This window comes from Camellia sinensis, chromosome 3, assembly GCF_055761805.1.
Source record: "Camellia sinensis isolate YWXY chromosome 3, ASM5576180v1, whole genome shotgun sequence".
NCBI classification, from domain to species: domain Eukaryota; kingdom Viridiplantae; phylum Streptophyta; class Magnoliopsida; order Ericales; family Theaceae; genus Camellia; species Camellia sinensis.
Genome location: NC_138963.1, coordinates 128,061,532 through 128,087,598, shown reverse-complemented (window position 1 = coordinate 128,087,598; position 26,067 = coordinate 128,061,532). Strand labels below are relative to the sequence as shown.

Below are 26,067 nucleotides of genomic sequence, written 5' to 3'. Positions count from 1 at the left end.
TTGTTATTGCACTCTTCATTCAGCAACTTCTAATTTTTCCATTTGGCATAGGATTTTTTCTTTTCTTCCAATTATTTCTTAATAGTAGACACACCAACTGGGTGAATTTGCATTTGTTTTGATCCTAGATTGGCAGGCTTGTTTTAGATTGCTGTTCTAGCCAAACAAATGTGAAAGAAAGAATCAGTCTGTTGCTAAGTAGTGACCATCCAAGGGATTCAGGTTGTAATCTGAGAAACAAGAGAGAAGCTTACTGATCCACTCCTTTGTGAACTCTGTACTAATCAAAAATTAAGGAAGACAAATTAAAGAAAGGATCATGTTAGATACACCAGCATTACTAAACAGATGTTGGCATCGTCTAAATTGAGGTTTAATTAGGGTACTTCTGCATGGGCAGAATTCAATTGTATAATGTTGCCCAATATTATTGATGCACTGAACTCTAACAATGCGAATATGCCATTCATTACTATGAACTATGATGTCAATGTTAAATTCTAGGTGACTTCAATTCCATAGAAGGTTTTATTCCTGATAGATGCTTACCATCCCTGAAACCTTTAGAAGGATAGGGTCAAGTATTCATTTAACTGAACTTTTCTGTGCATAATCTTTGGATAACCTTGCAAGGTCCATTTTGCAGCTCGAGTTATTTTGTTAAGTTGTTAGTATGGAAATCTTCTCTTGTTTCAATTTGGTGTGAGTGTGGTTTCTTTTACCTTAATGCTCTTTCTTAATTTTGATGGCATATTGCTGCTTGTATTTAATTGGCAGAAAGTTGTAGAGCAGTTACAACTATTGAAGAAAAACTTAGGAGAAGGAGACTTCAGTGCCCTCAAGGAGTTGCGTAAGACAGTTTTAGAGCTTTCTGCACCATCACAGTTGGTATGTTCTTTCTAGAAATGTTGTTAAGGACCTTTTTTTTTTGACATATAATTCTCACAAATTTGCAACATTAGAGATGCCTGTGTTTCTTTGTTGAATTAGCAAAGAATCATGCTGCTGTTAGTTGGGAGTAGCCTGCTGCTGCTGTGTGTGCTGCTGCGAATTTTGGGGCACCAAAATCAGCATGAAAAACAGCTCTATAGCACCCAAAACAGCACCAAAATCAGCTCTGCAGCAACAACAATCAGCAACAACAACAACACTCAGCGGCTCTCCAGCAGCTTTGCTACACACAGCAACAACTAACAGCAACAACTCCATTCTGTAGCAGCATAAAGGTTAACTCCCTACTACACATAGAACACACACTGTGTTGGCATTAGGATTCAACACTCTTATCCTAACTCCCCCCCCCCCCCCAAAAAAAAAAACACTTAAAAAATAGCCCCAAACATCCTTCAATACAAAACCCTTGCTATACAATAAGCAAGGAATGCAGTCATAGAGGGAAGTGAGTGGGAATCATAAAACAAGACTTTTGTGTACACATCTCCACACAGTTAGCAGGGTGAAAAAGCCTAAACACATATACAAAGGGCTTTCCACCTTGCACATCCTTCACTCTAATCCTAATAAAACTTAAAATCATTTTAAGAGCCTATAAATCCAAAAAACACACCAGATTTTATATGTGAATAAAAATTAGGGACCCACAACCATTTGGAGGTCTAAGAAAGAAGTATCAAAAAAAGAAAAATAAAACAAGAACTGGTATAAATCCCTCCAAGAAACAGACACTAGACCCTGCTACAATAATGTGACACACAAGAGGTGAGAAATTAGTTACTATTTGCTCTAACATGGCTTTCCAAGAACTGCTATATATCCCGGAGGCTGCATCAGATACCATTATTCTTGTTAAGATCACAAGCAATTTCGACCAACAAACTCCAAAGAAAGCTTTGTTCACAAGGACAACATTAGCCAATCATATCACACTTCCCACCTTGAGGCAACATACCACTCATCAGAATACTCGTTAGAATGCTTTTGTTTTGGTATGCCACATATCCTATTTGAATAGTCTCTCATAGTGTGTTTCTGACTTGCTTGAGACAAGGAACAATATGCAAAAGGATGGCTTAATAATTGGAAAAAAAAAAATATTGACATTTTGTTTTGTTTTTAGTTTTTTTATTTGTTATATTATTTATCATTATTATATATAGTTGTGGTTGTGAATACGATCATATGAACATATGGATCTAATTAAGTGTTTTTTTTATGCATTCTCTGTTATCTTAATTTAGACCTTGCTGCTGTCTACAATCGTATCATGGTCATATTGATGCATACAAATAGATCTGTTTTAGATTTTATGAAGGTTTTTATTTTTCATTTCGAAAAGGTTTTTTGATATATAGATCAATGTGGTATATAGTTTATCAAGTGTCCATTTTTCTTTGGCTTTCTAAACCTTTGAGAATCTTAAGGATTGTTCTCAGAAATTCCTAAGTTTTGCAATCTCAGTCTGATGCTATTGCTCTACACTTGTTTGTTAAAAAAATATATGGTTTAATCTGATCTGAAATGTTTTTGGTTGTTATTTTTTTCTATTATTTTTATTACTTTTTTTGCAGAATTCACGAAGGTTGTCCATACAGCAATTGAATTGGTGTAGATGGGATTTGTAGGCTTCTTCATGAAACTAATCTTCATCCTTACTAACAACATCTTCATTTGATCTGGTTTAGGTAATATTTTCCTTCAATCCTATGTCTCATTCATTTTCAAAGATTAAACTTTGTTTACAGATGGAATGATTGGAATGGTTGAAAATGATAAGTTTAGTAATCCGGGAAGATTACTTGAGATTCAGAAATATTAAGAAAGAAAAGGCTACATGTTCTTAGGGAAAAAGGGCCACTCTTTATCTTAATAGTATAGCGATCCCAGTTATCCCTTTACTGTTCTGTTGTATTCCGGACCCGGTTCCGTGAAGTTGGTAATGGTATCTATCTTGTTGTCGTCCTTTAATTCCACTTGATTGAGTTTTAGGATGTTTTGGGGAAAGTTGTTGCAGGTGGGTTAGGCCTTGGTCCATTTCCTTGTTGCCCAGGATTTTGGTGTTACGCTCGAGTGGATCGTTCTGCGCTCGAGCGGAGTTTGCTTTCTAGTTTAGTGCTCGAGCGGGTGTTCTAGCGCTCGAGCGGGGTTTGCACACCTCCAGTATTTCGGGTTTCTGTAAAACTTCTGCAGATTTGATTTCTGCGCTCGAGCGGGTTTCTTTACGCTCGAGTGGTGGCGCTCGAGCGGGTTTGTTCGCGCTCGAGCGGGTAGTACTTTCTGGGTGTAAGTTCTAGGAGGGGGAAATTCACGCTCGAGCGGACTGGTTTTCCCGCTCGAGTGAATGTACTTTATTCCTGTGTCTTGGCGCTCGAGCGGGCCTTATTGCGCTCAAGCGTGTCCAGATTTTTGTTCTTGGCGCTCGAGCGTCGTGTTCTCCGCTCGAGCGGGTCATACGTATATGAGTTATTCGCTGGGTGATTTCAAATCACTTTTTGCTTTTCTTTCTCTCTCCTACTTTTTCTAAAAGCTATTTTGAGAGCTCCTCTCTCTAAAATCTTGCCTTCTCTCTAGATTTTGATCTAGCTAGAGTGAGTTCCTCACCTTCGACGTTTGTAAAAGTTGTGTTGATCATCGAGGGCGTCGTTTTCATCCGAGAATCTTGGTCTTTGGAGCATTTTGATTTTGGTCTTCGTCTCCATTGGAGCTCAAACTTTGAGGTAGGGATATCCTACTCCTTTCTATGAGCTTTGTCTTTAAATTTTAGTATTTTGAGATGTTGGGGTTGGTTTGGTAATTTGGTGAAAGTTTGGGGCTTTTGTGTAAATTTACAAAGGTTGGGGTTTTAGCTAAATAAAACCTAGATGCATGTTTGGCATGGAAAGAGTGAAATTAATGATAAAACATTAATGAAAATGGGACCTAAGGGTTGTAATGTTAATTACGAAAAATGCCCTAATTACATTGATTGGTTAATTTGTATAATTAATTGTTGGAAATGAGGAATTGAATTGAGAATGTGGAAATTGGAAAGGGAAGGGATTAAAGGGTGTAGTTGGATTGTTTATCGCTCGCCTAGTTGAAATATTAATTATATATCCATTGTTGCATTTATTTTCTGTATAGAAATAACTGCGTTGGGCTATCGGTGGAGGATAGTCTTGATTGTTGTAGACAATGCATGATGATTAGGCAAACAGAAACTAATCACTGGAACGAGTCGTTGAGTATGATGATTGAAAGAACACGTTAAATTTATGTGTTGTGTGATGATGTGTATAATTATTGTTTATATGCATTGTGTTGTGTTGGAGGAGATAGGGGATGTACTCCACGGTTTAGGGGAAGATAGGGGATGGACCTCTAAACCGGATGTTGTTGGGAGGAGATAGGGGATGGACTCCGTAGATAGAGCTCATATGCTTATCTAGTGATGTATTGACAGAGCTCATATGCTTGTCATTGGAAGTGTGATAGTGCTCATATGCATATCTATGGAAGTGATGATATAGCTTGTACGCTTATCTGTTGTTGCGTGATATAGCTAGCATGCTTATCTATTATGTAATGGGAAGTGTTTGATATGAGTTATTGTCTCATATGAGTTGTTTGGCCAGGTTCTGAGCCATGGTTGTAAATTGAGAATTGAAAGGAACTGGAAAATGAATTGTAACATGGACTTGCATGTCAAGAAACTGTAAAGTGTGATAAGAGAAAGTATCAGTGTCGGCCATCTATTAACTGCTTATCTTTTAGTCATTGTTCATATTTTGTTTAGTGTATTCTACTGGGCTGTGGCTCACCCTATATGGGAATATCATTTTCAGGTACAGGTAGCATGCCACCTCCAAGGACATAGCTTGGGAGGCTAGAGGTAGACACACTTTTATCGTTTTATTTTTGATGTATTACATGTAAATTCAAGCCAAGGGCTTAATGTGTAAATGAGTTAGTGCTCTTTTATAGTAACCAAGTGTTAACTTGGAAAGCTGTAAGCCTTTAGGGCATTTGCTTTTGTCGTTAACATGTAATACCTTTTGTAATGAAACTCTGATGAATAGAAGAATGTTAATCTTTATTACCAATGCATGTCTTTATTGATGGGTTTTATGTTATTATTTTGAGGGCGTTACAAATAGTTTTGGAACAAGTATTGAAATGTTGAAACTTCCTTTTGGATCATTTGCTTTGCTGCTACTGAGGGTTGTTCTCTATTTTGGTTTGATCACTTCTAGTTAGGTTTGTTCTTTATTTTGAAGGATGACATTTAGGGGAAAAAATTGGAAATAGCCCCCAAACAGCCCTGAGATCATCACGGTCACCTCGGACTAGATTAAACAAACTTGTAAGAGCAAGCGGCGCATCGATAGGACGCCCGGTTACTGTCACGACCCCAAACCGCCCCTAGTAGTTTAGTGCCGTGATGGCCAGTAATCCGAGATTACCGAGGGCCTGTCAGGCCCTCAAAATAATAACATTAAACCCATCAATAGAGACATGCATTGATATATATAAAAGCTCCACATTCTTCTATTCACCAGAGTTTCATTATCAAAAATATTACATGTTAACAACAAAAGCAAATGCCCTAAAGGCTTACAGCTTTCCAAGTTAACACTTGGTTACAACAAAAGAGTACTAACTCATTTACACATTAAGCCCTTGGCTTGAATATACATGTAATACATCAAGAAATAAAACAATAAAAAAAATGTCCGCCTCTAGCCTCCCAAGCTATGTCCTTGGAGGTAGCATGCTACCTGTACCTGAAAATGATGTTCCCATATAGGGTGAGCCACAGCCCAGTAGAAATATACTAAACCAAATATGAACAATGACTAAAAGATTAGCAGTTGATAGATGGCTAACACTGAAACTTTCCCTTATCACATTTTACAGTTTCATGACATATAAGCCCATGTTACAATCCATTTTCCAATTCTTTTCAAATTCTCAGTTTATAACCCAGGCTCAGAACCTGGCCAAACAACTCATATGAGACAATAACTCACATTAAGCACTTTCCCATTTCATCATAGATAAGCATACTAGCTATATTACACACCAACAGATAAGCATACAAGCTATATCATCACTTTCACAGATATGCATAAGAGCACTATCACACTTCCAATGACAAGCATATGAGCTCTGTCAATACATTACTAGATAAGCATATGAGCTCTATCTATGGAGTCCATCCCCTATCTCCTCCCAACAACATCTAGTTTAGAGGTCCATCCCCTATCTTCCCCTAAACCGTAGAGTACATCCCCTATCTCCTCCAACACAACACAATGCATATAAACAATAATTATACACATCATCACACAACACATAAATTTAATTTATTCTTTCAATCGTCAAACTCAATGACACATTCCAGTGATTAGTCTCAGTTTGCCTAATCATCATGCATTGTCTACAACAATCAGGACTATCCTCCACCGATAGCCCAAAGCAGTTATTTCTATATAGAAAATAAGTGCAACAATGGATATATAATCAACATTTCAACTAGGTGAGCGATAAATAATCCAACTACACCCTTTCACCCCATACCTTTCCAAGTCAATTCCTCATTTCTCATAATTAATTATACAAATTAATTAATCAATGCAATTAGGGCATATTCCATAATTCACATTACAACCCTTAGGTTCCATTTTCATTAATGTGTCAGCATTAATTTCACTTTCCCATGCCAAACATGCATCTAGGTTTTATAAAGCCAAAACCCCAACTTTTGTAAAAATTACACCAAGGCCCAAACTCTCTGAAAATTACCCAACAACCCCCAACATATCAAAATGCAAAAATTTAAAGACAAAGCTCATAAAGAGGAGTAGGATATCTCTACCTCGAAGTTAGAGCTCGGATGGAGAAGAGACCAAAACCAAAGTGCTGCAAAGACCGAGATTTCGGATCAAAACGACGCCCTCGACGATCCACACAACATTTACAAAGGCCGAAGGTGAGGAACTCACTCCTACTAGATCAATACCTAGAGAGAAGTCAAGGTTTTAGAGAGAGGATCTCTCAAAATGGCTTTTAGAAAAAGTAGGAGAGAGAAAGGAAAGTAAAAAGTGATTTAAAATCACACAGCGGATAACTCATATACGCATGACCCGCTCGAGCGGACAACACAACGCTCGAGCGCCAAGGACGAAAATCTGAACACGCTCGAGCGCAATAAGGCCCGCTCGAGCGCCGAGACACAAGAATAAAGCACTTCCGCTTGATCGCGAAAACCAGTCCGCTCGAGCGTAGATTTCCATCTCCCAGAACTTATACCCAGAAAGTACTACCCGCTCGAGCGCCACCAATCCTGCTCGAACGCCACCGCTCGAGCGTAAACAAACCCGTTCGAGCGTAAAAATCACATCTGCAGAAGTTTTGCAGGAACACGAAATACTGGAGGTGTACAATCCCCGCTCGAGCGCAAGAAGACCCGCTCGAGCGGATCGCCTAAAAACTGGACAACAAGGAATTGAAACCAAGGCCTAACCAACCTGTAACAACCCTGCTCAAAACATCCTAAAACTCAATCAAGTGGAATTAAAGGACAACAACAAGATAGATACCACTACCAACTTCGCGGAACCGAGTCCGGAACACAACAGAACAGTAAAGGGACAACCGGGATCGCTATAACCTCTCCCCCTTAAAGAATTTCGTCCCCAAAATTAAACACAAGTTTTTCAAAAACAGGTTTTCCTCCATTCTCAATAATATTACGACATAATATTAAACACTTCGACCCATTACCGGTCAATTCCATCTCTTTTCAAGAGGCATTTCACAACATATATTACAAGTGCATTATCAATCATGCAATTTTCTTCCATTTCCAACCATTTCCAATACACATGGTTCACAGTTCATATCATAATTAACATACATGATACAACTCCAATTCTACAATATAGCCAACATATGCAATATCATAATCAACTCCCATATCAAGGTAAGTTCTACAACATACTTCCATTAAACCAAAGCATTACCAATGTTTTACAACTTAAGACATATATAAAGCTCTTAAGTTCAACAACATTACAAAATTTAAATACAAGATTACTCATCAACAAACAAGTCCGGATATTTCTCGCGGATCTCCAACTCACGTTCCCAAGTGGCTTCCTCCACTCTGTGATGTTTCCACAAAACCTTTACCAAAGGGATGGTCTTGCCACGCAGGACTTGATCCCGCCTATCCAAGACCCGAACCGGTCTCTCCTCATATGAGGCATCCTCATCTATCTCTAAGTCGGTCCAATCTAACACATGCGATGGATCCGGCTCATACTTCCGAAGCATACTCACATGAAACACGTCATGAACTCTGGACAACTATGGCGGTAAGGCCAAACGATAAGCAACTTCGCTAATCCTCTCAAGGGTCTCAAAAGGCCCAATAAATCGAGGGGATAACTTCCTACTCTTCCCAAATCTCATCAAACCTCGCCTAGGTGATATTTTCAAGAAGACATGATCACCTATCTGAAAACATCCTAAAACTCAATCAAGTGAAATTAAAGGACAACAACAACATAGATACCACTACCAATTTCGCAGAACCGATTCCGGAACACAACAGAACAGTAAAGGGACAACCGGGATCGCTATATGGCCAACTTACAAGAATTCACACACATTCAAAGTATAAATATATATAGGGCTCACAAGTACGGAAGCAATAATCCAAAATACAAGTGGTCCATAGGAGCAGTGCATAAGTCAAATGGAATGGTATACATCTTCACATAGCTTTACAACTTGAATACAGTTAGAAATGAAGTACAAAAATACATTTTACTTCTTGATCAAAAGGCTTCTCCAGCCGACGTGTGTAAATTACAAGCGTTATAAGCCGAGAAGCATAATTTTCAAGATTGCCGACATGAATACAAGTTAGGCCGACATAACAAAAGCCCAAAACAAGCTTTGCGAGTCACACCTAGGCGTCACCGCCTTCCTGCTCATCACCTACATATATATATATAGAGAGGGTGAGCTTGGATACTCAGTGAATGGTACAAGTAATAAAGGGTTTGCATATATGACATCCGAGATCCTTAACAAACAATGCATAATCATAGCTTATGACAACCGTGGAATAAATCGAGTTCATCTAACAAATCTATCGAGCTTCATCAATCAAAGTCTTTTAGGTTTCATGGGTGACATTAACAAGGATTGTGCTACAAATGCTTATAGTCCCCTAGCACGTACGGACTTTCAAGATTGTGCTACAAATGCTTATAGTCCCCTAGCACGTACGGACTTTCAAGGTTGTACTAAAAATGCTTATAGTCCCCTAGCACGTACGGACTTTCAAGATTGTGCTAGAAATGCTTATAGTCCCCTAGCACGTAGGGACTTTCAAGGTTGTGCTACAAATGCTTATAGTCCCCTAGCACGTACGGACTTTCAAGGTTGTGCTACAAATGCTTATAGTCCCCTAGCACGTACTGACTTTCATGGTTGTCATTCAAAACAAGGCTAGTGCTTGATACACAAATAGGGATAGTCATTCATGCTTAGCAAATACTTTTCAAGACAAGACAAAGCTTTATCAAAACATTATAACATAACTTTATTAAAAATACCACTGACCTAGTTCTTCAACGTCGGGGTCAAGCGAGAGTCCAAGTCCTACAAACACATGGCAAGGTCTATTGAATGCACTTTCAAACAAGCTTTACATGGATGCAAATGATCTCGACATTCCTTCAAAACTAAGTCGAACCAAGGCAAAACACTGTTTCTCCTCTCGGGAAAAACATGCTGGGTACCAACCAGGCTATTGCCGAGGTCCCACACCTTCTTGCCGAGGTGTGGTCCTGGTGGCCACGCTCAAGGAAGTGAAGTCGGAAAAATCTGGGTTTTCCCTTTCTTGAAGAACATGGATGCAAAGATCATAACTTATCATTACAAAATCTGAGATTTCATGCTATGAATTCAAAAACATGGACCTGGGTACCCATACTCGAAGATTTTATGAAAAGAAACACAAAACATGAATCTTGATGCAAGCTTTCGGATCAAACAAGACTTTTATTCAAGAACACATGAATAACACTTTCTCTTTCTAAAACCAAACTTTAAATCGATGCATGGCTTACCAATTGTGCTCAATCATGCAATGCAGCTAGATGAACAATAAGAACAACAAGAGTAGATCAAGAATCTAACCTTAATACACGAATCTAACGGTTAGATCTCTAAGAATCAAGCTCGAAGGTCCACTCCTTCGCTCTAAAACTCCCTCTAGAGCTTCTCTCTCTCAAGGCAAAAATATTATACAAAATGATAGGTTCTACTCACTGCCGGCTGATTTAACACTCAGCTCAGACACGTGGCAACGGCTGGTTGGTTCTCCCCAAAAAGGTGGCTGACAGGCCAGACAGAGTATGGCGAAAGGGTGTTTAACAAGTAAAGTGGCATGGCATTCTGACAAGGTACTGACATCGGGTGCAAACATCGGCTATGGTAGGTGAGGTATCAATGATCCTGGCTAGGACGGATGACACTTGGCGTAGCTGTGCCACACCTCGGCCTAGATACGCCACACCTTGGTCTAGGTCGCACCAATCTGGAACAAGATCACTTGGGTTCAAGGATAACATCTCGACCTAGATGGTACACCTCTCGGCCTAGATGATACACCTCGGCCTAAAAGATGACATCTCGGCCAATATGCCAGGACGAAGGTAGAGGTCAACCAAAGTGGTTTCAAGGTGGTTCTGGCTTTAAGGTGACTTCGGCTAGACTCACTAGAAAGGAACAAGGCTCAACAAGTAGATTTCACGTAAGTACAAACCAAGACAAAATCTCATTCTAGTTAAGACAAGTCAAGAAAATTCACTACTGCAACTTAGCAAAACAAGATTATACAAATGCTCATGCCCGAGGCTAAGGTGAGTAATGAGGGTCACTACAGTTACATATTTAGACCAAAAAATGTGATAAGAAAGGTGAAAACGGGCTGTTTGGGGGTGAAAATTGGAAATAGGCCCCAAACAGCCCCGAGATAATCACGATCACCTCGGCGTAGATTAAACAAACTTGTGAGAGCAAGCGGTGTGTCGATAGGATGCACGGTTAGCTATTTAGACCAAAACATGTGATTAAAAAGGTGAAAATGGGCCGTTTGAGGCCAGAAATTGGAAACAGTCTCGAAATGCCCTCGAGATCATAATGGTCACCTCGGCCTAGATTAAACAAACTTGTGAGAGCAACTAGCATGTCAGTAGGACTCACGGTTAGATATTTAGACCAAAAAATGTGATAAAAAAGGCAAAAACAAATGGATGAAGAAGTGACTTAATATTGTGCGTGTAATATTGGATTACAAGAACTAAATCTTTTTGCGAGAACTTTAGGTGTTTTATCCAATCTGCTAGAGTCAGAGTAGCCTAAGAGAAGCAATTCTTGTGATGAGTAGATATTTGTAAAAAAGGTTAGACAAACTAAAGGAAAAAGTAACATTGTCATTCTTCTTATTTTTTTAATAAGTTAATAAACCTTTCTAGTAATATTAATTTTTATAAAATAAGTTCAATTACTTTTTGTTTGGAAAATTTTAAAGAAAATTTAAATATTGTGTATCGTATAAATTGCAATTGACTGAATTGTTTTTTACAGATGTTGGAGGTCCATGGAGTGTTTAAATTCATACAGTGCAAACTCTGAAAAATTGTAGGTAAGCATGGGCTCTTGTGCTATTTAATTGACTCTGGAGGCACTTGAGTGAGAAAATTAGTGGCCCTTTCCTTGTAAGTGTTCTTGACTGGTTAATGCCAACATCCATGCTTTTGTCAAAAATAAAAGAAGTCTAAGCTTATTTAAATGGTGGGTCAAACTATCATATGTCTAGTTAATGTGATAGGTATGATGTAACAGAAAGATTTATGTCCTTAGTAGTGGTGGATAGACTTCTCGAGAAGTTAGAGGTCTCATTCAAAGATGTTTGTTTTCTTTATCACAAAACTAACTTGCATGAAATGGCAGGGAAACGATAGAATTTTCTTCTTGCAAAAATTGTTACATCTGATTTTTTGAGATTCTTACACAATGTAAACATGATGGTTGGTTTGACATCAGGTAATAGTGTGGTATAGCAAGGAACATGTTTGCATGTTCTGAATAATCATATACAGTATTGGGCAGTTTACTAGAAGCATCCAAACAAAGATTTAGTTTTGTAGTGACTAATTCTCAAATCCCATCTATGTGGTCTTTGAAGAAGGAGCTCCATCCCTCCAGTTTGAAAGTAAAATTTTAAGTGTTTTACCACATTTTGGACAAACAAGGTTTAATGATTGCTCAATTCTTGACATTCTTTTTCTTTTTCTTTGGTATAGATGGATGAACTCGTGCACGAAGCTAAATTGTACATGACTAATTGGCACTATAAGCATTTTTGGAAGGATTATATATTTTTGGATAAATGCGTATGGAAAATATTTCGATAGACTAGTAGTTATATTTTTGGATGGGTGTATATGGAAAATATTTGGGTACACTACTAGTTATATTTTTTGATAGATGCGCATGGATAAAAATTTAAAACATAATAACAAGTACTTGTTATGTTTTAAATTTTTATGCTAGTCGGGATGTGAATTGAAATTTTAATTAGAGGAATATGTACTTTGAAATTACTTGTGGATGGAAACTTATAATAGTTGCTGACTTTTATTAAATAGGTTCAGGATTGGATGATTTATGTATTTGTTGAATGCTAATGATTCAGATACTTTGTTAGTATGAATGATTCTTTTAATTACAGATTATATTGAATGGATTGGATGGAATATTTATCTTCAATTACAGGTTTATTTTGTTGGATGTTGGCAACCAAAATGTTGGCAACTAACATGTTTGGTCGTGGAATGTGACTTTGGGTGGCTAATCTATTGGTCGTGTATTGTGACTTTTGGCGACTAACATCTTTGGTTGTGGAATGTGACAATTGGCAACTAACATGCTTGGTCGGGAATATGTCACTTTTTGTGACTAAAGTGTTTTAGCAACTAAATGGATTAGTTGCAATAATGATATTTTTAGCGGCCAAAAATTTAGTCGGCAAATCCAACTTTTTCGCAACTAAAAAAAGTTTTGGTCGCTAATTACTTTTGCCGACCCTCAATTGGCGACCAAAGTGGAGACCAAAAAAATTGGTCACGAATAAATTTTGCTAACTAAAAATGGACTTTTGCTGACCAAGTTTTTAGTTAGCAAAAGTGCGATTTGGAAGAGAAGGTTGCTATCATTTGCTAGTAGGCTCACTCTAATTAAAGCTGTAACTTCCTCTTTACCTGTATACTATCTATCCCTCTTCAAGATGCCAGAAGGGGTAGCTACTGAATTTGAGAAGCTTCAAGCTAGATTCCTATGGGGCGGATCTAATTTGAAGAAGAAACTTCATATGGTGAAGTGGGAGGAAATTTCAAAAAGTGTGAAACAAGGTGGGCTTGGCATTAGACGAGTTAGAGAGGTCAATGATAGCTTATTAATGAAGTGGTAGTGGAGATTTGGGGTTGATAAGGAAGCTTTGTGGAGGAGGGTAATCTGTAGGAATTACAACCTGGAGTTGGATAGCTGGGTTCCATCGTTTAGATCTAGTAGCAGGTATTCTTGTGTATAGAAAGACATCATATCTTTAGCAGATTGCAGAAGCAGTTTAATGGAATTCTTTTTGAACAACCTAATTATAAAAGTTGGTGATGCACCTAGAGTCAAGTTTTGGAAAGACAAATGGTGTTTGAATGTGTGTTTGGAAAAAGAGTTCCCTGTTCTTTTTAGATTGATAGTTGACAAAGAAGAATCATTTAGATCAATGTATGAGAAAAGAGATGGTTCATCTAATTGGATATTCAATTTCCAAAGGAGGCTGTTTGACTGAGAGTATAGGAAGGTTTCCAAACTCACTGATTTGATTTTGGCTGCTCCTAACATCACTTTTGATCAAACAGATATGCTATCTTGGGCTGTCACAAACTCAGGTGTGTTTTCAGTGCTGTCTATATACCAATTTTTTGAACACTCTTTTGGTACATATCTGTTAACCAACAAGTTTGTATGGATTAAGTACCTCCCACCCAAAGTTCAATTTTTCTGTTGGCTTTCTTGGAAAAATAAAGTCAAAACCTTTGCCTTTCTCCATAGAATTGGTGTACTACCTGCTAGTGCCTCAACACTCTGTATATTTTGTAAAAAGGAGATTGAATCAGTGAATCATTTATTGTTGTACTGCCCATTTGGTTGGAGTGTACGGTCTCATATGTTGAGTTGGTGGGATTTACAAGGGGCCTTCCCAGGAACAATTGATAGCTTATTACTATGGTGGGATGGTGTTAGTCTAAAAAAGAGGGAGAGAAAGATTTGGAGAGCTATTCCTCCTACTGTGTTGTGGTCTTTATGGAAACATAGAAATGACTGAGTGTTCAATAATTCCTCACCCAGTCTACCTAAATTGTGTGAAGAGGTCAAGATTAGAATTGCTATTTGGTTAAAACCAATCCTTAAGGAGTATCACTTTATTGTTCAGGATTTTATTTCTAATCTTAGAGACATCAGATATTGTTTGGGTGGAGTATGCATTAGTGGAGGTTGAGATGACCTTGAGTCTTTGGAGTGTGGCCCGGAGCTTGGTGCTGTTTTCTGGTGTGTTCTGTTGTATATTGTTGTGGTTTGGCCTTGATTTCTCTAGAGTGTGGTTTGCATTGGTGTGAGGTCTTCTGGGCTTATAAGGAGGCTGCCCTGCTACTGGGTGGGAAGATTGGGCACAAGGACTAGGGTTTATGAGCAGGTTCAATATTGCATTAGGAATGGGAGCTGAGCTATCCATATGCCAGTTTGTATAATTAGCTGAATTTTTCATACAGGAGCAGTATTCACTGAACTCTGTGTAGATGGCTGAAAAGGGCAGCTACTATGATGGTGCTTGTTGTTGGTGAGTTTGGCTACTGTTTTTGGGTGTTTTACTTCTTGGCTGATCTTGATGGCTGCTGCTGGATTGCTTTGCTTAGGTGAAGTTTTGTATCAGAAATGGCTCAAGTCTGGTGGCATAAAACAATTGCTTGGTTAGGTATATGGGGTCTCTAGTCTTTTACTCTACTGCTATCACTCTGCTGCTAATTCTCTGCTTTTTGTTCTCTGCTGTTAAGATTTTTTTAAGCACTTCACTAGTCTTTGGCTACTGCTATTTTTGTTAGCTGCTGGTGTTGTGTGATGCTACTGCTGTTTTGTGGTAAAGGTATGTATCTAAGGTCTACTAAAAGACTTGGTGAAAGGTTGTTGATCTGGTCTGGTCTGTTCAGAGGATTGGTCTGGTCTATTTTTAGTTTACTGTATGCTACTGGTCCATTTGATTGATCTAGTCTGTGCAGGAGGCATCTGTGCAGCTAGAGAGGAGTTGAAATGCGGACGTACTGGTTTTTACTCTGTTGATTACGGTGTTGTTGTTTTGTTTTTTGTTCTTCTCATTCCTTTAGTTCCTTTTGATTGGTTTCTCACCAATCTTGGGTCAAGTGCTTGCAAATGATTGTGCTTCCATAATGGTGCCAACCTAGTTGGGATTGTTTAGGTTAGCGTTGATGCTCTTTGTACTTCCCTCTTTGTTGATGTAAGCTTTTTGCATGTATTGTTTTCTTCATCAATAAAGTTTCATTTTGCTGATCAAAAAAAGAAAAAGAAAAGAAGAGTGGTGCTACATCCCCTAATAATATATCATCTCCATATTGACCTCTAATGAGATGGAAGAGAGAGAATAGAGAGAGATAGAGTGCGGAGGAATGAGGAGTGTGAGTCCCTCTTCATATGGTCATTCCATGTCATTGTGGGTGGATTAGGAATGCTCAATTAGAGCTTTCAAATATTTTTCTTATAATAATAATAAGGAGAAAAGGAAAGAGAAGAACATGGCACACCATATCTACTTTCATACTTATGCAATATTTTGTCAAACTTAATAATTTTGGGTTGAAAATCTACCAATTCTTTGGGAAATATTTTCTAAATGATTTACTGATTTTATATAAATCTACTAACAAATAGATTTGGCAAAAAGTCAATTGAAAATAATTTTAAGCATATAATCAAATTGTGTGCCTATGTTATATTATTTTATACTTGTCGAATTACCAATTTATTACAAATCAATGATATTGTAGTAACTCAAATGAAAAAATAAAAAATAAGAGAGAACCTCAATAGTTATCCGTATATTGAGATGGCCTGCTTAGAAAAACAATATTTAAAAAATTACTAAGAATTTAAAATGTGTTGAGTTTTAATTTGTAGGTATATTTTTTAAAATTCATTATACAAAACATTTTCACATGAAAAATATTTAGAAAAATGATATTACTTAAATGTATGGTGAGGATAGAGAGAGGGAAAAAAAAAGTGATCAAGGATAGATATCAAACTATCAATTCAGGTGAAGTAATGTACTGTACAATAATCTTTTTAAAGACAAAACTACCTTTTTATTCTTTTCTTTTTTAGAAAATATATCATCCGTCTCAACAAATACAAAAGACGAGAAACAAAGAATATTTTTTGAATAAAAATAAATTAAATGATATTATGACATATTATTACATCTTAACATGACAGTTGTTGATTGTAACGTTGTGATATTAAATGTATTAATCAATTTTCATTTGAGTTGCACTGTGGAAAGTGGCCGTGAAGGTAGTGGCATTTGAGCTACAAGTAGAGAACCTGCTTAATGAGGTGACTATGCTGGATTCCTTGAACGGTGGTCATGGTGGCACTTGAGGAGATGACCGTAGTAACATGGTACTATTTGAATCCAATTAGTTGGCCATCGTTGTACTTTATTGGTTGATTGGAGTTGTTGCAATAGACTATAAATTTGTTAGGGTTTTCTCCTATATCTCATTCTTCTATGTTTAGATTTTGTAAGGTAATTTTTGGGGGAAAAAAAAATAAACAAAAAAAGTAAACAAAAATTTATTTAATATTGCATTCACTTCTCTAACTTTTTCTTCATTTCCCTCCACAAATCTTCCACAAATTCAAAATATAAAATTACCCAAAAAAGCAACTAATCTTAACAAATTGCATTTCAATAACCAAGAAAACCCTCCATTTTTTTTACATTGGAACAATTCATTTGCATTGTCTCCACATTTAAAGAGTAGGGGGCACAACAGCCACTACTCTGTAGCGAAATGGGCCCATTTTGGGGTCCGTTTTGATAATCCGAACCGTTCACATTTTAGAATACATCAAGCAGAACATACTTGCAAAAATCAAGTTAATCAGATATCGTTAACCTATTCATCGACTCACATTTGTATCTACAAAAATAAATAATAACTATGATTTAAAGTATTAAAATGAATACAATGGCAATGGATGAAAAGGTTAACGATATCTGATTAACTTAATTTTTTGCATGTATGTTCTACTTGATGTATTATAAAATGTGAAAAGTTTGAATTATCGAAATAGACTCCGAAATGGGCCCATTTCGCTACACAGCAATGACTGTTGTGCCCCCCAGACAGCAGCCACCCCCATACCCTTTTTGTGGAGGGTTATAAACTTTATATTTGGAAATATCAATTGAATCCCGAAGATCAATAGATGGGTTGATTTGATTGTTGCTTTATAATCTGACATTCACTACTAGAAAATGAACCCTCAGTTATTAAAAAATTAATCATTAAAACCTTTTTTTTAGTCATCGAGAGTCAATGGTGACTAAAATCTTTACTCGCCTAGGTAGTCACCAAAGGCTTCTCGGTGATAATATTGGCGACTAGATATATGTTGGTCACTAATTCTCTCCTAGTTGACCACTAAAACTAACTTACTCCTTAATTGACACTTTTTGGGGACTAAAATTGTAGTTGTCATGGAGTGTTATAAACTTTCTCCACATTTGGAAATATCAGTTGAATCTTGAAGATCAACAGATGGGTTGATTTGATTGTTGCTTTATAATCTGTCATTCACTATTAGAAAATGAACATTCGCTTATCAAAAAATTAGTTATTAAAACCTGTTTTTTAGTCATCGAAAGTCAATGGTGACTAAATCTTTAGTTGCCTAGGTAGTCACCGAAGGCTTCTCGATGATAATATTGGTGACTAAATTTATATTGGTAGCTAATTCTCTCCACTTTGACTACTAAAACTAACTTAGTCCTTAATTGACACTTTTTGGGGACTAAAATTGTAGTTCCCGAAAGTTCTCAAATAAAAATAACTGAAATGTTTAGTCGCTAATACATTTTTGTCATAAATACTCCTACGTTTAGCGACCAAATATTTTAGTTGCCGTTTTATGTCACATTTAGCCACCAAATATTTTAGTCGTCAAATAATAAATATTTTAGTAGAATTATATTTTACAACAAAACATTTTAGTCGTTGAAGAATGCCATTTTTTTTCGTGACTAAAATATTTAGTCAGGAAAAGTTTTTTTCCTCATCTTGATTTGTTTTGGCTACTAACTACTTGGTCGGCAAAAGTCTTTTTTTCCCTACTAAATATATAGTCACGAAAAATCTTTGCTTGCCAAATATTTAGTCGCCAAATTGTTTTTTTTTTTTTTTTGCTACTAAACGTTTAGTCACCAAAAACTTCATTTAGTGTTGTTTTAATTAATTTCTTAACAACCTATATTTATTCCATTATTAGTGCAACTTGTATGCAGTATATAAAAAAAATAATATATATACCAATTATATTATCAACCATTTCACAATGTGCACACATTTAACATTCAACCATCCAAAAAATTTATATTTAATGTTAAATTCCAAATGTAATAGAAATTTCATACAAACCAATTATGTTCTATATGAGAAGTTATTTGGTGGTCTTTGTGTGTAGTGAGATGATACTAAGAACATTATGATTAGTGGAGGAAGTGAGACTTACTGAGAAGTTATTCTTTGGATTTAGATGAAAGTAGTGTGTTCCAGTCGATGGGAACAATACATAGAGGAAAAAAATCACAACATATGTAATAATTTTAGGAATTCTGTCAATAATTATCACATTTTTCAAAATTTCATTGGTTAGGCACACCATATCAACATGATGAAGTAGTGTATCTAACCTATTAAATAATTTCTCGAGACTTACGATTTGGTAAGTATAATATTTAATAAGAGTATTGTCATATGATACTCTAAATTTTTCCTATTCTCTAGTTGTGTATGCATTTTTTAAAAAAAAAAATATGTGAATGGATGTATCAGTTGAAGCCCAAATATTTTTGGTTATCGAAAATTATTATTTTATTTATTGAATGATGTTAGGACATAAGCCTTCATTTGGCTAAGTTGGTCGGAATTAAAAAAATATATATATAAAGGAAAAATTAGATTAAATAAGTCAATAAGATAAATTATTACACACAAATCATAATCATTTTATTTTTTCTCTCATAAAAGTCAAAAATATTTTGTCAAACAAACTTTTTAGTCCCAAAGTCCCAACTCAAAAATGAAATAATTATAATTTAAATATAACATTTTATCTTATTAATTTTTTTAATTTATTTTATTTTTTAATGACTATTTTAACACCAACTGACTTGGCCAAACAATAGTGTGTTTGGTTTCAGTTTTCTGAAAAATGAGTTTTTTATTTTTCGTATTTTTTTGTTTTTAGTGAATATTTTTTAAATTTTAAGTAATTTTTTTTTTACTTTTTTAGATGCAATTTACTTAGACGTATCAAAATAGTAAAATATTTGTGAAAAAATATTTTAAAAAATTAATAAACACTCAAAAATATTTTTAAAAAATGGTGAATTTTTTTTATTTTTGGTATTTAGTGAATTTTTTAAAGATTTTTTTCACAAATATTATACCTTTTAAGTGTATTTATGTTACGTGTGTTTAAAAATTAAAAAAAATTACGTAAAATATTAAAAAAAATTCAGGGAAAACATAAAAATATGAAAAATGAAGAAGTAAAATTTTTGAAAAAGTAAATTCTGAAAACTAAAACCAAACAAATGAATAATGTTTGTTTGGAAGAAGCACACAATGTGATGAAATCACCTAAAAGAGTAGTGATGGTCAGACGAATTTATAGTAGTGATGGTCAGATGGCTAGCCATGTGATAGGAGTAATTTAGGTTTTTTTATAAAAAAATATAAAAAAATAAAACGTAAAATAATCATGATTTGAAAATTAGTTTTTTTAAATAATTTTTTTAACTTTTTATAATAAAATTTATAAAAATATAAAGAGATTGATTTCCCAAATTGTAGAAACTTTTTACGTAAAAATTATTATTTCCAAACAACACTTTAGAATTTGAAATAAATGCTGGAGATTTAATCAATACTTACCTTTACAATACAAAATTTACATTATTGATAAAAAACAATCATGGTAATTTTCTTGCTCCATAAACTTTTACTTTCTGTAATGTATATTATCTTGGAGTGTGACTAATAAACACTATTTGACATAAATTAAATAAATGCATTTATTTAGATAAGTGCACTTATTTAGGTCACATCACTTTTATGTCAAATAGTAGATTTTGACTTATTGACTTATTTGAGTATTATTTTTTTTATTTTTTGCACGTCTTTTTGTAGTAAATAAAAAAAATTAATTTTTTTTGCACTTCCCAAAAAAACTTTTAATAAATTTTAATCTACAGACCAATTGATGTGTCAAATTCTATCATTCAACAGTCAACGGGGTTGGGAGTTTGAATCTTTCTACCTGTGTGTGGGTTTCATTCCTTGTGTATTAATTGTGATTTTCTCTCTCACTTTCAGAATTTTTTTCTAAAAAAAATTATAATATATTTGAATTTCATTAATATAATTGTAATTTATTAAATTTTATTATAATATCTTAAATAAATCAAATTTTAAACAAAAAAAATCCATCATTCAACCTGCCCACCTTTTTAGACCTTACTAATTGAATTGGGTCGGTTTGGGTTGATGAAACATATAGTTTTTTTTTTTTAATTTTTTTTTTCACACCTCTATACATAAGTTTATCAAGTATCAATTTGTTCAAATTTTATTTGGAAATTTAAGGAGCTTTTAACCATGTTTAAATTTGACTTTCGAATAAATTTTTTAAGCAATTTGATTCATTTTACATTACCATATTTAAAAACAATGAGACCCATTATTATGACTGCAACCGATCCTCAATTTTTAAAGATCCTAAGCAAAATCTTAATATGGGACCATTTACATATACAAAAATAAATACTAATATTATATAGAAAATCATAACATGGGTTCATATGACAAGTAAATATTGAGATTTTTTTGACAATAGATTAAAATAGTTAAAAATTAAAAAATTATTATAAAAAAATAATTATTTATTCTATTTTTATGCACGTCTTTTTATAAAAAAATAAAAAATAACTAAAAAAGCTAATTTTTAAAATAATCCTAAATATAACAGTGATATCACATGGAGATATCAGTTTTCAATGAGCAACAATTTTGATTTGCGATAAGAATCACAACATTACAGATAAAAATCGTTTACTTAATCTTTTTTATAATTTGTTTTTAACCGATAACACTATGGTTTTATTACATATTTTTTACTGTGGAAAAAAAAAACATAAAAAATTAGAGAAATAGAATAAGCCTTCGTTTGGGAAGTGGGTTGCCTTTTTTGGCTATTTTAACCTGGGGAGGTTAAAATGCCTCGCTTGGGAAGGGCTTTTGGCTTTTTTTGATTTTTCTGACTTTTTGTAAGAAAAAGAATGTAATAATTATGAATTGGACGTGATGTTTTGTCTTATTGGGCTAAAAAGCCTATTTTTTTTTTTGTGACTAAAATAGCCAAAAAAGTGTAGCTTTTGGCTTCCCAAACGAAGCGAAATGGTTGAGAGTTCGGTGGAGAATAATTTAGAGGGAATCCACCGACCACGTAAGCATTAGCATTAAGTTCTCGTTTGAGAACATGTTTTGACAACATTACTTTTTAATTTAAAAGTTAAAAAGTCATTAAAAAAATTAAAAAATTAGCAACTTACATAAAAAAGTCAAAAAAAAAAAAAATTCTCTACTTTTTACATATCTTTTCGTAAAAAATCAAAAAGTCATCCCAAACATACTAATTTTTTTTACATCATATTTTAACCAAAAAACTAAAAAATTACGGAAAAAACTTATTTTCAAATGAGGCCTAAGTACTAAATAATCATCTTGGAACCTATTTATTACCCACAAAGCTCCTACCGAATTTCCCCATGAAAATGGTAGAAATCTCAAAATTCTACCAAAATTTATCAAAGGTCTCATATGGGTGTAGAACCCACACAATATGAGTCTCATACTTATATAAGATAATTAATTAAAAATTTAGGATCTCTATCATTACTCTTCCCCCATTCCTCATTCCTTCAAATCCCCCCCCCCCACTTTTTTTTCTTTTTTTTCCTTTTTTCTTTCCTATAACGCCCTCAAAATAAGAAAAATTATATTGTCGTAGCGCTCTCAATCTCGAGATTATAAGAAAAATTAAGCCTTATAGAAAATATCAACCCTAAGGCTTAATTAATAAGAAAATTTTATGTTAGAGATCCAAAATTTCACATTTTTATATCCTCAAATATCTTATACATGGATCTTATATCTTAGGGCATTTTTCCCCTTTCCTCAAATATCAACCCTAAGGCTTAATTTCAACAATTATGCACAAGTAACCCCATTTCAAGACCTTACATACACAATGGAGCCCAAATAATAGAAAACCCCTCTTTCAAACATTTCACATTTCAAACCCTAACTTTACCCAAAATTCTCAAATCCCACCATTTATACAAAAAGACTAACATTTATGTCAAAACTCATATTAAGGAGTAGATTATTCCTACCTCAAAGTTAGGAGCTCACAGGAGAAGAAGGAGAAACTCAAGATGCTCCAAATACCAACTTTCTTGGATCAATAGATAGCCCACGCAATGCTCTAGCTTTCTTACAAAGGGATTAGGGTAGAAAACCTCTAGAACATGGAGTATTTGTAGAGAGAGTGAGAGAGTAGAGAGAGAGATAGCCGGATTTAGGGTTTGGGGTGAAAAGGAGATGAAAAAGTGATGTAAAATCACACTGCTGCGATCTGATATACACGGGGCACTCGAGCGAAAGATTGGTCGCTCGAGCGACCAGACACAAAATAACCTTGCTCGAGTGCAAGAAGTGTCGCTCGAGCGAACAATTCGAAACTTCAGGTCTGCCACTCACGCAGACGCATGCTCGAGCACAAGAGTTCTCGCTCGAGCAAAGGAACCAACAACACAGGGCTCACTCGAGCGTAAGAAAGCTCGCTCGAGCAAAGAATGCCACCCTTTAGGTTTAAAAGAGACGCAGAAGCATGCTCGAGCGTGCGCAAGAGTTCTCGCTCGAGCGAAGAGACACAAGACACAAGGCTTGCTCGAGCGCAAGAAAGCTCGCTCGAGCGAAAGCTGCGTCTGAAAGAGAAGCCTGAAGACCCACAATACTCGTTTCGAGTGCACAAACCCTTGCTCGAGCAAAGAAGCAAATACCCAAGGCTTGCTCGAGCGCAAAAGGCCTCGCTCGAGTGAAGAAGCAAAAACTTAGGCAGCAGCCAATTGTTCGAACTCACAACCAACCTGTACCAGACTCACCCAACACACCCTAAAACTCGAATACAAAGAATTAAAGGATGAAAACAAGATATAAACAACAACATACAACCACGGAACCCGAGTCTAGAATACAATAAACAATGGGGAAAAATCGAGATTGTTATATTTTCCCTTTTCACTACAACTTAATTTTATTTCATCTCTCACATCTCTCTCTCTCTCTCTATCTCTCTATCCCTCTCTCTCAATTTTTGAATTATAGAGGAAATGGGTATCTTCTCATTGATGACAGGAATAGCATAAAGCAAATGCCTTTATAATAAATGCATAAACCAATCATTTATATAGGAAATGGGTATCTCTCTCTCTCTCTCTCTCTCTCTCTCCCTCAAAATAAATGCATAAACCAATCATTTATAATATCCATAGACATTAGAAAGTAAAATATATTCCTTCATCAGAGTGTTTCTTACAAAAGGTGTTACAGGTTGACAACAAAAGTAAATGCCGTACGGGCTTATAACTTTCGAAGTCAACACTTGGTTTTAATGAAAGAGAGTTCTAACTCTAAACATATTAAGCCCTTGGCTTGAATTACATGTAATACATAAGATAACCACAAAAATAAACCTTCAGCTTCTAAACCTCCCAAGCTACATCCTTGGAGGCGGCATATCACCTGTACCTGAAAATGATGTCCCATATAGGGTGAGCCAAAGCCCAGTAGAGATACGCTAAACCAAATATGAGAAATAACTAAAACATTAGCATATGATAAATGTTTAACTCATATAAACCAACGTACATCTCTTCCATAACCAATCCATATTCACAAGTGTATTTCAATCCTTTTTCCGTTTCATTATCCAAATCAATTCATAGATATTGTACATTGTTTATCCGAACAGTTCAAAATGAGACTACAACTCATGCTATCAATACTTCAATCATAATCAACTCAAAATGAGACTACAACTCATATTATTAGCACTTCAATTCATCTATGTTATGCAAACATAATTAAGATTTCGGGACTTTCACCCTAGACACTTCGGCCAACTTAGTTATCAATGGAGTCCATCCCCTATCTCCTCCCAAACCATGGAGTACATTCCCTATCTCCTCCCAAACAAGATACATATGCAATGTATTTAAACGCTTATCATATACAATGATCAAGTTAAAGCACATATACAATGTGTTAATCCAACCGTCATATTCAGTGACATATTCCAATTGATTAGTTTCAATCTACCTAATCATCATGCAATTCTACAACAATCATGGCTATCCTCCACCTATAGCTCAAAACAGTTATTTCTAAATAGATAATTAAATTTATCAAATAGATAAATTAATACATTTTCATAGGTGAGTGATTAATCATTCCAACTACACCATTCAATCTCATAATTTCCCAATTTCATGATTTCCAACTCAATTTCATATTTTCACAAATTATCAAATTAATTAATTAGATTCAATTAGGGAATTTTCCCCCTTTTCTCAACTTCAACCCTAAGGCTTGATTTCCTCAATCTTACACCAATAATCCCATTTTCCAAGGTCTCACATATACATGGAGCTTAACCATTGAAAACTCATAGAAAGGAGTAGGTGTAGACGCGCCCGCGTGGGGCCCTCGCTACAGTTCGGACTCGATTTGTCACGGTTCTTAATCTGAACCAAAGAGTCCAAATCTGGCAAACCGTTTTGAGAAAAACAAATTTTTAGAAAAAGAAGTGCCAAACATGGACTGCTTTTGCCAGATACAGAGTCGCCACCTAAATATTTTTTAAATGGGGAAATTTAGGAAACCCTGACTCGGTGCCAAAGGCCACGTGTCCGTCATTGCCAAAGTTGCCTCGGCTCGGGAGCTTGGGTACGATTGGGGAAGGTCAGCTATGAGCACGCCCTCTCGCCCAGTCTGAAGACCGGCCTCTACTAACCGTGATATCCAGTTTTGAAAACGTTATGTGTTCTTATTCCGTTTATTAGCCTAGAATTACTATGTTATGCACACAGCAGACAAGTATAGACTAGATTGCCTAATTTGGAAACAAGCATTGCATATCCGTTTGTTTTGAAAAGTGCTTTGGAATTTGCTACTCGCAAGTAGGCTAAAACATGGATTTCAACGAGTTTTTTCCAACTCAGGCCGTCCAACCTTCACCCACAGGCATTCAAACAGTTTTATCACATAAGCATTTAACCGCATGGCAAGCATACTGTCATGGCAACACTCACACGCATGCGGGATGCTGAAGCATAAATACTTACATCGTACTCCGTGCCAAAATAATAAACTAGTTAGCAAACATGCATGCCCTAGTTCATGTTTAAAAATGGCTAATGTATCGCATGCAAAAATGCAATTAGAGTAGGCCCGGCTAAACTAAACATGGCATGTGAAATGCGATCAATTTTGATGCACGTATTCAATTTTGAATTGAAGTACAAATGCAGTTAGCGTGATGTACCGAGCCTAATGCATGCAATACAAA

General features: G+C 35.5%; 1 protein-coding gene across 1 annotated transcript in view; it reads right to left on the bottom strand.

Moving 5' to 3' along the window:
• Window positions 1-1,008: 1,008 nt before the first annotated feature.
• Window positions 1,009-26,067, bottom strand: part of LOC145821831 (uncharacterized) — a 72,933-nt gene continuing 47,874 nt past the window's right edge. The window contains exon 11 of the mRNA XM_082918401.1: window positions 1,009-1,210. Coding sequence (XP_082774527.1) covers window positions 1,009-1,210 — 202 coding nt within the window. The remainder of the gene's footprint in view (window positions 1,211-26,067) is intronic.